At 40.1% G+C, this 13,868-nt stretch overlaps 1 protein-coding gene across 1 annotated transcript in view; it reads left to right on the top strand.

Annotated features, from left to right (window-relative positions):
- The window catches only part of AOAH (acyloxyacyl hydrolase), a 72,753-nt gene that overhangs the window by 36,940 nt on the left and 21,945 nt on the right, over window positions 1-13,868 (top strand). The window contains exons 12-13 of the mRNA XM_054273355.1: window positions 6,756-6,847; window positions 8,847-8,929. Coding sequence (XP_054129330.1) covers window positions 6,756-6,847; window positions 8,847-8,929 — 175 coding nt within the window. The remainder of the gene's footprint in view (window positions 1-6,755; window positions 6,848-8,846; window positions 8,930-13,868) is intronic.

The raw sequence follows: 13,868 nt of genomic DNA, 5'->3' as shown, positions 1-13,868 counted from the left end.
GCCTCCTTGGGATGGCTCCTTGCTGAGAGGGTGTTTGCAGAAGTGACCCTGCTGACAGCCGGGGAATTTCTGCTTTAGGAATCTGGCTTTGAAATGACGTGCCCTGGATTGTTTTCCCTCATCCTGTGGCATATGTGAAATAGGTCTCATAACTCCAGTGTTCTGGTTTTGAGGATTGTTGAACAAATGCATTCACAGGTGTTTGAGGGTCATCCAAGTATTTATAATAGATTTGTCCTTAAGGGAAGAGTTCCTGTGACCATAAAATATCCCTGTCACACTGATGTCTATCCTTGGGTGGTTATCCCAGCATTTCCTATTTTCAAAAACAAAATGCACCTGACTGTGAACTATACTGAGCCTCTTGCAGATCACTGGCATGTAATGAAATAATTGAGAGGAAAAGATCATTCCAGCAAACTGCAATTATGGGGTGGAGATAAATGTGCAGTTATGTTCCCAACCTTCACTGTTGTTTCCTATCCTATCAGTCTCTAGCCAGGGAGGATTGTACCTTGTCCTTCTCTGCCCAAGAGTCTGTTGCACAGGGGGTAGCAGATAGATCATCATTGCCCACCCTTCCTGATGAAAACCTTCTACACATTCACTGGTGGCTGTAGAATAAGGTTACAGACATTTCCTGGAGAACAACCATTTTCCCAGACTGATGGTAGTTGCAATGCTGTGGGGGGATCTGAGAGTTTCATGGGTTTTTTTCCACTTTTGCTCCCAGAGCTGATTTAAATGTTGCAGATTAGCCGTTGTTTTTCTTTGTTAAATGCTTATGAACAACAATTAGACGAATGACACTGATGACAGAGCTGATGAGGAACATAATAAATTACCACTAATGATAATTGAGATTATCTCATCTAATAAAGATGATCATAATACTGATGGCAAGGATGATTCTGACAGTAAGGCTGGCAGTAAAGCCATGTAGGCAAGACCAGTTTTAGACTATGTCAGCATTTTATTATCATTGTAATGAAGATTTAGAAAGAATTTCTCTTGCTTGAAGCTTGCTGATCCACCAGCTGGATGGGTCAAGGTCTGCTAATATCATGCCAAGGCACAAGCTTCAAGGCTGGAAGTTGGAGTACAGATTACAAAAGTGAGTTTTGGAGGCTCTTTGTTACTGTCTGATCAGTGAAGAGCAGCTTGCATGGGGAGGGAATTAGTGCACTCTCTGTAAGGCCCAAAAAATATATGTGAGGTTTGGGATAGGAAACAACAAATAGGTTTTTTTCTAGGACTATTTCCAAGCTTTCCTACCAACCTGGCAAAAATACATCAATTAAATATTAATGCAGACATACAGAGATCTCAGTTGTATAAAACCTATTATCTGTGATTAAACTCTAGCAAAAGTAAAAGGTTATTTAATTTGGAGCTCACCATGAGCGCAAGAGCTGTCACCTGAGCACAGAAGCACTGGCAATACCATTTCTGAACTCATTCTGACTTTATCACTGCCTCTTCCTTTTCCTTGTCCTCTGTGTCTTGCTTTCTCTGTGGAGGATGTCAACAGCAGCAATTTAACTGCCTTGGGGTTGTGAAGGTGCAATATTGCTGTCTCTGGTGTTGTATTAAAAGCCACGGGAAAATATTCTTCATCTCTAGGCTTAGTTAACAAATTAACTGGCTTCAATGATTTTTCAGTGCGAGGCTTCCCGCAAGGAGAATTATGAAGCACATCCAGAGATGGTTTTGTGAACAGAGAGAGTGCAGAGAGTCTATGTCCTAATCTTACAGGAAACATCTTTAATCTGGGACCACAGCAAGAATTTGAAGTTAGGCCTTGGCGAAGAGAGGAAAAGGCATCATCTTTGTGTACCTGCTGTTCCTTTGTGCCGCCTAACTCAAGACACTTGGCTTTGATTCTCCCAAAATTTTTTGATAAGACGCATAAAAATATTAGTTTGTCAAATGGTTTTATCCACCGTCAATACTAGAGCACGTTCAAAGCTTTAATTTTCATTTCAATAGAACCTCAAACCTCTACATGGAATTTCAAATAGCCCTTCCTTACCCCTGCCCTGTGCAGATTTTTTATCATGGGTACAGAAAAAAGCTTTGTGCCTGTTAATTTAGATTTATTCTGTGTATTATTTTATTACTTTAATATTTTTCTATATTTTTGCATATTCATTTTATATGCTTTCTATATTTCACATATTTCTTATTTATATTTATCCTTTTATATGTTTACATTTACAAGTGTTTACATCTACAGGTGTAAAGTAAAATTTAAGCTTGGTAACAATGCTGTGGGCCCATCTGCTAATCAGCACCACATCAGTGGCAGCTCTTAATTCCAGTTTTAAAGCTAATTAGGTGAGGAAATAATTTTTTAGGAGAGATGCTGAGTATTTCATTAAAAGGCTCTGCAGAATGGTTGTTTTCCCTGATTTTGCTTTGCATAGTCTACCTTGCAAAGGAGATCCTATGATGAGTACAGAAAGAAAGAGAGTGTGAATAAGAAATTCACTCAGGATGTTGTCTGGGTAGCTGGATGTTCAGCACAGGGGTGACAAGATAAGATTTGGGCTGAAAAGCTTTGGAATTCTTATGTCCATGCCATTGACTTGAAGAGCGTTGCTGGGAAGGTGCTATACATTGAATTTTGGATTTCCTGATCTAATTAGGAACTTACTGCCCTCTTAGCTTTGCCCTGTAAGGGTCATAACCCCCAGTGTAATCTGGGGTTATGCAGGGGGACATGCTGCTGTTATATGTCTGATTTTGTACAGGATGCATCAAGTTGTGTCATTCACTTTTCCATATCAAGTCCCCAGGCATGGTAGATATCAGAGGGGGCACTCTTGTTTTCCAGTGCTATTTCCAAAGCTTTACCTAGTTGTCCATCACATAAACAGTTGGCATCCCTCTCAGAGTAGGTTCTTCCCAGAAGGAGCACATGGAGGCATTACTCAATGTGGGAAACACCCATTATGAGGTGGAAACATCTTTGAAAACTGCAGCTTGGACATGCTATTTCTCCAGCTGAAACAATCAAAGAAAGAAAACAACTAAAAAAACCACCACTCTTCCCTATATAGGGGAAGTCACAGGTGTCTTGCACAAAGAGAGTGACACATCTCTAAGAAGGGGTCAAGTCAACTTTATTTTGGCTTTCTTGGGTCTGCCAGATTTTTCTTTGAAGAGTTTCAGCAAGAATTGAGCTGAATGTTCAACGCTTTAACCTGAAAATCTGGATGCTAAAAGTAAAGTGTAATGCAGTAGACATGCACTCTATAAGGCCTAGGAAAGCAGAAGTAGTACTAGAGGTTTTTTGAGGTAGACGTTTTTTGCAGAAAGCTCATGTTGAAAACACTAGTATGTCTAGTGATGGATATGGTGCTCCTGCTGCTCTGTCCATCTGCTTACTATTGACTTCCAAATAGCTACTAATTACAGTATTTTTCCGTTGTGTGTCTGGAATAGAAGCAACTTTCATATCTCATTTTAGAGATATTTTTATTTTGAGGTAAAATCACTATATTTATAAATGTGATGGAAATAATTCCCTTTCTGGAAAGATGCAATTTAAAACTGTTGGATCTCTATTTTGTTGCTGAATAAAGAGAAAAATAAATCCTACATTATCCATAGTCCAGTAGATACCTAGTTGCCCACAAACTCAAGGGGTTCTCAGATATCATTAAGGTAACTGTTTCATATTATTTATTTCCTATTAGCAGAATTCATAATTTCTTTAAATGTGGATTCATGATGTTCCAAACACTTATCCCACTGACTTCTTTTTTTCATACCACTACAAAAAAACCCAGGAGTTTGATGTGTGCAAATCTTTTTAAAAACATTATCTAGCATTCCCCTAGATCCAGAGAAATGCAGGCAGGTTTCTCCAAGCTTGTATTGTCATGACTAAGACATTTCATTTTGTGGGAAATAAGGTAATAGTTTTGCTAATTTCAAACCTCTGTCCCTTGAAGCTTTACAGAGCAGAAATGCAATTTTTGCTTTTTAAAAAGATAGGCTGTGCTTTTCTCAAGAGCCTAAGGTTTTCTTATTTGTATTCTTAGAATAATAAAGTTGTCTGTGATACTTAATACTCTCACCAGTATTTGAACAGCATTAAAATCATTATAAAAAGAAACATCCAATTTTCCTTCAAATTAAGGTATACCTCAATGATTTTAAGATTTTCAGGATGGAAAGGCTTGTATGAGTGTGAGGTTTCCAGTGCCCTTTTGTATTCTGATTCTGAAAATCTCTTGCCACAGCAACCCTGAACTTTCTTCCATTTAAGCACAGCTTGGCATGTGTGCATTCAGCATCAGCCATGGCTCTGGCTGCCCCATGCTCCAAGGCAGGACACATTTAAGAGAGGAGGATGTTCACTGGAATGAGACCCATCTAAAGCATTTGATGCTGAAATATGGCATTTGAAGCTAGGCTGGAAGAATTTTCTACTGATTCTCTGCTAAAATCTGGCACGTGGGCTGAAGCTGGTTTCTCAGCCAGAATAGTCTAGAGAATGGTATTTAAACAAGGCTGTGCTCAAGAGAGTTTTATGCAAAAGTCAACACAGTTGCACCTCTAGAGTGGGACACATTTGCATCTGAGACTAAGCAACACAGTCTGTTAGGCTGTACTTTCCAAACTACATCAATGCAGAGTTTAAGGTTCAGCATTCTTCTGAATTTTCCATTAACTACTCATCTTCACCCTTTGGACCTGAAATATCTTCAAAAGTCTGGCCCTTAAGTGCTTTGTTGGAATAGTGTCAATGCTAAATGCTTATCCAGTTTTCAAATGCAACTGTAATTTTGGGCTCAAACGTTCCTCTTCAAATCAATTTGCAACTCAATTAGGCTCTGGCAAATTCATATTTAAGCCAAGTTTGCAGGGGAAAAAAAAACCAAACAGTTAGAAATTACTGGGACTTGTCCAATGAATATATTGTTTTGGAGTGCCAATGGTAAATAATGAGAGAATTGTTCATAAAACTATTTGTTTAAAAAGTATTAAATAATTTTTATCTCTTTTATACTCTAATATATGTGTCATTTATAAGAGATCATATCTGAAGGGTTTTTTCTGTCCTAGTGACTGTTTCTCTCACCTCTAATGCTAACCTGTGAGGAGGAAAATATTGCAGAAGGCCAAGCTATGCTGTATCCCTCCACTTCTGCTCATAGCTGTGCCCTTGGATTAAGTACTTTTTGTTTGCACACAAAACGAACAGATTTGAAGAAGGCAAATTTGAAGTTTCCCTGCAGCCCTAAAAAAATGAATGTTTTTTATTTTTATAAGTATGTACACATACACACAAGGACACATGTGTGAGAAAGAAAGAACAAACTGAAGGATAATTAAGACAGACCCCTTTTCACCTCGGTAGCTAATGCAGATGTGCTGTAAGTGGGTCAAATGTGCTGTTACATGCTTTAAACTGGCATCTGCTGAGCATTAGACTGCTCAGAGCATGGCTTCAGGATTTCCTGTCCCCCACAATCCCCCCTTTACTGGCCTTTCCTCCCTTTTCCCTGCATCTCTCTCCATCCTCTTACAGCCAAAACCCTTAGACACATACTCAAGCCATAGCCTCAAGTACAGCTCCCATTCCTAAACAATCATTTTCTTGGAATTAGAACTTGGTGGGGAGCACAAGATTTAGCTGTTTTCTAGCTCTTCAGTTACTCTCACCCTCCTGGATAAAGAATTACCCACCTGCTTGTTGTTTATAGCAGTGAAGTCTTAAGGAAACCCCACAATTGCTTGAAGAGAAAATGAAGCTAATAAATTATATGGATTAAACCAGCCTGTAGGTTCTCTGATTTCATGTTTTGACCTTCTTTTGGTTATTACCTTTTTCATCAGCAGTTTTCCTCTTTATGAGCACACTGGATTTATACATTTGTCTTTGCAAGCATACCCCAGACCAGGAGAAGCTGGAAATTTACTCCATGCTCTGTCCTTCTGAGGTGGCACAATTTATCAAGGCTATTTTCCTAACCTTCCATGAATTTTGGGACTTTCAGAAAACAAAGTGGGAAAGAACAGGGCACTGTGTTTTGAATGTGCAACATGGCTTGCATCTGTGAAGAGGCTTTCACAGGGGGAGTCGCTGTAAAAAAGCATTAGGGACCAATATCAGCAAAACAGAGAAGGGTAAAGGATGCATGTGTTTGCACAGGAAGGTTATGCCAGATGATGTGCTTTTCTCCCTTGTCCCTGCCATGCTCAGAGGCCTTTCTGACCCTGTTGCTTTACTGCCATCCCCAAAATTTAGTGAGGACCAGGCAGAGGTCTTCAGGGAGTTGGTTGTTCTCAGCTCATCCTGCTGTAGAGGGCAGGGAAGCTTTGAGAGAATTTGACATTATGCCTTTGCCATATTCTCTGGGGACATCACGCTGTCATCTCTTCCTGTGCCCAAGGCTGACACACCTTTGGGCAGGATGGATGCTGGAGCAATCAGCTGCTGCCTTGGGGGTCTGCACCTGCAGTACCATCTCACATAAGGAGGAATTTTGTACACTTTCAGGAAAAAAGGGCACCAAGAGCTGCAATTCAGATATCTTCCCTGTTTTTCCTTCCTCCATCTCTTCATATGCCTGTCTTACAAAAGCCAGCATTTTAAGAATATGCATACATAGTTACCACTACTACGGCAGTTAAAATTGCTGTTGTCTGGCTAATGCTCTGGCTAAGAACTGTTCAAATTGCTAAGAGGATTTTATGTCTGTGAGGGTGAAACCATGTTGATTTTAAAATTTCTCTTTCAGAAATCATTTGCTAATCTGCCCATGGCTTTCAGTGATGAGTTTGACTGGCCCCAGTTCTCAGAGATCACTGGATTTCTCAATTCCACCATTGGGTAAGCCAACAGACAGGGTGGCCAAGCCATAGCAAGTCCCTAGGTCTCAGAGACAGAGCAAGATAAAAAACCAAAGCAGTGCTTGAAAAGAAAGAGAAAAATACAATTCAGCTCTGCATCTGCTCTTTCTAAAACCAAGATCAACCCTGGATCTTGGGTTTTAAAAGATATTTTAAATATATAAGCAAGTCTTCCTGAAATTCAGGGTAGGTTTTAGCGTAGGTTTTAGAATTGGTCAAACTGTAATTTAGATGGAGAAAAACCCGAAAGGAATAAAAGATAAACTATTTTTTTTACAAAATCCATGGGAAGGAAAGCATTGCTGAAAGTAACAAAAATCAGCCCTTCTCTTTTCTTATTTTTTTTTAATCTTCCTCTTTTCCTCATGTTTCCTTTTTGCTGATGAAAATAGTAGAATAAAGGGTATCCCCATGGTTATTTCATAGTGTTCCCTACTGGGAGGAAATCTTTCTTTTCCTCTTCCCACATGGTTTTTTTTTTGGTTTTTTTTTAACACATTTAGAGGGAAATAGCAAAAGGAGAATTTGAAAGAGTCTGTGACCTAATTTGCTGTGTTGGTTTGGCTCGTGTGGATGGCGAAGGTTGCAGGCATAGATGGAAAAAAATAAACTCCCTGCCAGAAGGGAAGGAAAATAAAGTCCAAAACACAAAACACCTTGAAATGCCTGCTGTTGTAACTGTGAAATTAAAAAAAAAAAAAAGCAAAAAAACAAACCAACCCCAAACAAACAAAAAAACCCCCAAACTTTTTATTAATCATCTCTCTGGCCAGCATTAAAAGGCCTTTGAATACTGGAAGAGCTGTAGGATACAATCAATCATTACCCAATGCCTGGTGTGACCTAAGTTTCAGATAATTTTTATTTTTTATGTCTTGGATAAGTCAGGAATACAGCTGAATGCCAAACCAAGCATGGGTCAAGCTGAAGAGGCTTTCTACCAGCAGAATTTAAAAGTTGGCAGAATAACATTTTTTTTTCCCGGAAGAATATCCGTGGCACCATATCCTTGCACTTTTTGTTTCCTTTTTTTTCTCCCCGTGCAAAATCCAGGCCCTCAGCCTCAGCTGCATTCACACAGTATCTACTTTAAGGCAGTTTACTACGTGACAAGCCAACAGGAAAGGTCTGTGCAGCCTTCTCTATCAGAGCCATGGCAAAACTGATGGTTAAAAATCTGTTACAATGGCCAGTCTCTCAGTACACATTACTTGTCCGGGCTCCAAAGAATCTGGAGCTCACGAGTGATCAGAGCTTAGAACTGCCCCTGAAGTTGTCAGTGATAGCCTTGGTCCAGTGCTCAGTTTTTAATCTCTTCCACTCCTGAAAGATAAAACAAAACCAACAAATAAACAAACAGCTGCAGCCCAGATAGAAATGACTGTGTACTCATGGCTGGGAGCTTGATCTTTTCATCACCCTCTGGGCTGTTATCCTTTTAATTTGTTTTGGTGGGTTTTTTTTCATTTTTCTCCACAGTGCAAAATAAAGGAGAGAACTTATAACAGCCTAGCGTAACCTGTTTTCAGATTAATCTGTCCAAGATTTATGATATTGGGAAATGATTGCCCTGCCAATATTTCTTCTCTTTTACTTACTGTTCCATAACAACCAATTGAAAAGTCAATTTGTGAACAACCAACAGAATTGCTTTGATAAATGATGTATAACAAAAAGGCTTTTAAATGCCTTATCTGAAAGACCAGGATAAAAGCATTGTTCCTGGATGGAACAATGTCAGAGAAACTCTTCATCAGTTTACAGTTTCTGAGCAGGTATCTTTGCTTTATTTTAGGCCACCCTGTTCAAGATTAAAAAGATTTATGGCCACAAAAAGAGAGAGATGGTGAAATAGAAGCATATACATAACTGGGGTACTGAGTTTTGCAGAGACAAGAATATACTTCATTTTTAATATCACTGTGTTTTCATCATTATCATATGACTTTAGCAGTTTGCATTTTCTCCATTTATTTCAGAGGGTGGACAGACTCTCTGTATCTACGTTTACGCAAGAGAAATCGCTGTAATCACAGAGACTTGCAGAACATCTCCCAAAATGGTATGTTAACTTCTTTAAACTTCTTTATTACTATTATTATTATTATTATTATTATTATTATTATTATTATTATTGAAATTACCAGTGCTGATAATTGATGCTGCATTAATGAACATCTGTCAGGAACAAAGAGAAGCCCCTTCTTAGTTGCATGCATTTCTTATGGAAGAATAAAGAACAGCACCTACTTAACTCAGCACTTACTTAACCCAGTGGGGCTGGCATCCTAATGTGCTCTCAGAACAGACTTTTAGTAAGTAATCAGAGACATAAACAAAACTTAACACTGTTGGGTTTTGATTAATTTATTTTGTGGGGCTGGCGCACATCATCTTTCTATTTAAAAACACACACATATATATACAAATATATGTAATATATATACATATATATTACATTTATATGCACATTAAATATATATGTGCATTACCTATATGTATAATATGCATGTAAATATGCAGCAGACCTGATCTACCTAGAATTAAGGAAAGTGTCTTGCATGGTACCCCAGTATGCAGTGAAGAAGAGGAAGATTGCTACAAGAAATAAGAAGTGGGTAGAGAAGCAGCTAAGCAGGGAAGAGCAGTGGGTTTAAGAGTGAAGCCATGTCCCTCCTGCATCTCTCCTGGGGCTAATGCAGCTTAACATTTGGAGTGGTGACCTTAGAGCAAAGACCAAGGCCCGTGTTTGATGGCTTCTGTGAATGATGCTAAATTAACCATCCTGGAGTGGGGCACATCCTTACACAGGAATAATTTAGATGAGCCTGGGAACAGCAGGGGCAGGAATTGCAGCAAATACATGCTATAAAATTGTACAAAATGTGGATGAAAGAAGTAAAGATGAGACTTCTCTGTAAACCAGTGGCCCATCAGCCAGAGGTGGTGGAGGGGCAGGGCCATTGGGGTGCAAAGAGAAATTCCAAGAAACCATCAAGTGTGCAGGGTAGAAGAGGAAATAGAGTAAGGCTGCAAGATGGATCAGGCATGCATTTTGTCTAGAGACAGGGAGACAGTCCTTCCTCATACAAGTCCTGATAAGACCTCAGATTTTGGTCCTGTTTACCTAAGGAGGACTGACCTTGATGGAGACACAGGGAAATGTTTTGGGGAGGACTGGGGCAATGGACACTTCTGAAGGGATAATACAACACATTGACATTTGATCAAAGCATTAATTAAAAGGTATTTCCAATTTGATTTCCTTTGAGGCATAAACAGAGGTGGAAGAATAGTTTAAACTGAAGGATAGTTCTGGTACAAGAACATGGGTTTTCATTAAACTTACCTCTGTTTGGGGGGATTGTTTGTTTTTTTTTTTTTTTTCAAAAAAAGCTATCAGGAGTGAAAATCTTAAACCAGAGGAATGAAGGCAAACAAGAAATCCTGAGTTGTCAGAGGGGTTGTATGAATGAGTGACAGTAGTCTTATAAATTGAGTTTTATGATGTTAGCTTTTGTGGCTTGGATTAGCTGATGTCCCTAACAGCAGGCTTAAAAGACACTTGATTATGCTGTGATTATGCCTTTTTGTTTCTATTGTATTTAATTAATTTTCATGCTTCAGAAAACTGGCTGCAGAAGCTTGGGAAAATTTATTTTCCTCGGGTAGATAATTTGGCTATATGGGATGTTCTTCCTTTCCAGCAGATGATTCATGCTGGCTACAAATTAGGAGCCCTGCTGTCTCTAGAACTACTTAGAAACTTATTAAATGGTTGGAATTTCCTGAAAAAAAATTTGGATCAGAAAGGATCTGCCCCAGCCCTCCACCTCCAACAAACAGATGCATATAAACATCTCTAAGGCAGGTGCCAAGAGGACAGTGCTGGAGTCTTTTGGTGGTGCTCAGCAACAGGATGAGGAGCAATGGCTATAAGATAAAATTCAAGAAGTTTCACCTCAAGATAAGGAAGAACTTCTTGACAATGAGGGTGGCAGAGCACTGAACAGCTGCTCAGGGAGTTCATGGACACTTCCTCTCTGGAGACATTCCAACCCCACCTGGATGTGTTCCTGTGTCACTTGCTTGAGGTGATCCTGCCTTGGCAGGGGGGTTGGACCAGGTGATTTCCAGAAGTTGCTTTCAACCTTAAAAACTCTGTGATTCTGTGAGTCTGTGATCTTACCAGGCAGAAGAGGTTGCACAGACATGTATTATGATATAGCAGGGATCACTACCAGGCTCAGGTGGGCATTTTCACCTTAAAAATTGCATTCTGGCAGCACCAATGACACTGGCAATGCCTCTCATATGCCTTGCTCCTTCCTGTGGCACACATGGTGCTCCTGAGGCTTGGAGTCTGCTGTGAAAGTGTTTTACAACATCTTTGGTGCCATCAGTCAGGAGCTTCTGGCTTTCTTGCCTGTAACTTGCAAGGCATTAGAGTTAGTGGCTCCCATCATTGCAGTCCTCCAGGTGGCCTTTCTGGTGAGACAGAATTTTAAAAAGTGCCAAACTAGATGGTCATGGATGACTAAGCCAATGGTTCTTCTCATTTATATCCAATTCACCTCAGCCCGATACCCTAATTATTTTGTTCTGCTCTTTTTACATTAATGAGAGTGGTATTTCATGTGCTTCCTTTCCCCAATTCCCTTGTAGATTTTTTTATAATCTCTCACTGTGTTCATCATTCGTTTTTCTCTCCATATATCCCCTTTCCACTTACACTACAGACACCTGCAGGATATAAAAAGAGGTGAGCCTGTGTCACGGCAAAAGACTCTGCAGAAAATTAAGAAGTGAATTTAAAAAGGGAAAAATTACCAGCAAGAGAAGAATCTCAGGATATCTTCTCTAAATCATCACACTGACACTACAGTGTAAAGGTTCACTTTTATTGCCTCATTTGGTGTAATAGTTTCCCAGAATGGGAGGATTTAAAAAGCTACCCTCAGTGTCAATAAAGAAAACAGCTGAACAGCCTGACCTAACCCCACCTGGGACACCTAAACCTTCCTCTGAAAATGATGCTTCACAGCTTCACATGTGCGCAAGGAAAGGATGCTGATCTGGTGGGGGAGATACACAGCCAAGAGCTAGAGCCCAGGGATGGCAAGCCAAGCCAGGCACCAAGAACAATGTTCCTGTCCAGCTCCCTTCCAAAAACTCCAGCACTGTGTCAGACTCAGCACAAAGGGACATTCCCTCACTGCTCTTATCAGGACATGCATCTTCACCATGGAGAAAGGCTTCCCCAGCCTCCATGCTAACAGGATTTCTGCCTTCCCTTTCTTAAAAAATCCCATTATCCTCTGGAGGTGATGGACCCTTCCCTCACAACTGGAAGCAAACCCAACCTTGATTTCTCAACCAAAACTAAAAAAAACCCTCAGCAGTCTGAGAATATTTAGAAAGCAACAGAGAGAGAGAGGCAGGAAAGATCCAGGAGTGGATTCCAGGCCACTGAACAGTGTAAGGGTAACTGTTCTGCTTCGTCTCCTTATCTCTCTCAAATGTTTTCATCACAGATTTCATCCTGTATCACAAAAGCTTCCCTGAAGACTCAATTTACCCATAAAAACTCCTTTCTAAAATACCCATTCATTTTCTTGATGTTTTGATTTGTAACTGTGCTAATGCTTTCCACTGAGCTGCTTATAACTACCTATGCTTGTGGAGGTAATACATACCCAAGAACAGCTTATTGCTTTTTTGTAAACACATTTTCATTTCTAGAGGTCCCACTAGCTTATTTATGCTGGAACCACAGCCACAGTCCAGGGAGCCTTGTGACAGAATGGCTTTAACAGAGGGTGTTCAGCTCTAACTGAAAGAAGGGCTGTTAAACAGGAAAAAACCCCAACTTTTGGTAGTTATGTTCCAAGCCATAGTTTCTGAGGTTTTTGTGGGGCTCTTACCCTGCTGAAAAGAGCTTCTCAATAGAAGGGCAGGATCTTTGAATGGATCAGCAAGCCCCAGGAGAGAAGCAGCAGATAGATACATTCATTTTCAGCTTGGAAGAACTGGATTATTTAAAACATAAAGGATTCCTTGATATATGCGGTTGGCATCACTGTGAGTGACAATAACAAAGGCACCACTATTAAAATGCAAAGTGTATTATTGCTACCTTAGGGGTTTGTATCTCAGATCTCTTCCCCCATGCCAATCCAGCAGGGATTTAATGATGTTCTGTCCACAAGTTTCCCCTCAAGAGCTGCAGGGAGGGCAGGATTTACTCCTCAAAGCAAGCTTCAGAAGCACAATGCAGAAAAGAGAAGAGAGAGATCAGGGAAGCATTGAGCTGGGAAAAGGAGGAGGATAATAAAAGAGGACAAGGAATGAAAAAAGAGGAGATAGTGAAAATACTGAAAAATAAGAGCGAGTACGACCTGCAGGATCTGCTTCTCTGAAGTTTATGTTTCTGTACCTTGCTATGAGGTGAGCTTCCTGCAATCACAGGCCTAGTCTCATCTTGACTAAAGCCTAAAGGAGCCTGTTTGGGCTCCTTGTTTGCTATCCCTCTTGTACTGCAGGTGATGGAGTTTGATTTGTGTGCTGAAGATGGTTGGGATGAGTATGCACAGCCTTTAAAGACCTGCTAATAAGTTTAATGCACAAAAGCTTTACTAAATGGGAATGCTTTTCTCATTCAAAACATAAATTAAATATTACAGATGCTCACAGATGTTTAGGTGTAGTCAGCTCCTTTCCTCAAGGAGGAAAGATTTTCATACAACCCTTTGGATGAATTGCTAAATTTGAACTCATCTTGGGAGGAGTGCAGCTGGCCTAATACTACTTAGAAAAAGTCTGACACTTGTGGAGAGAGCAGTGCAGGAACCCAAACACTGGTGTCTACAGCTCTTTGAGGTGCTTTATGGTATCTTTCCCACCTCCAGCTGCCTCTCCAGAAGTGCACAATCTCTCATGCATCTTGTGATGTATCTGCCAGCCTTGCTGCAGGTGTCTTGGAAAATCTGGGATGTCAAAAA

Source organism: Melozone crissalis, unplaced genomic scaffold (assembly GCF_028551555.1).
Source record: "Melozone crissalis strain CALT ecotype California unplaced genomic scaffold, PUWL_Pcris_2 ptg000016l_1, whole genome shotgun sequence".
Classification (NCBI taxonomy): Eukaryota; Metazoa; Chordata; class Aves; order Passeriformes; family Passerellidae; genus Melozone; species Melozone crissalis.
This window is presented reverse-complemented; position numbering and strand designations above follow the sequence as displayed.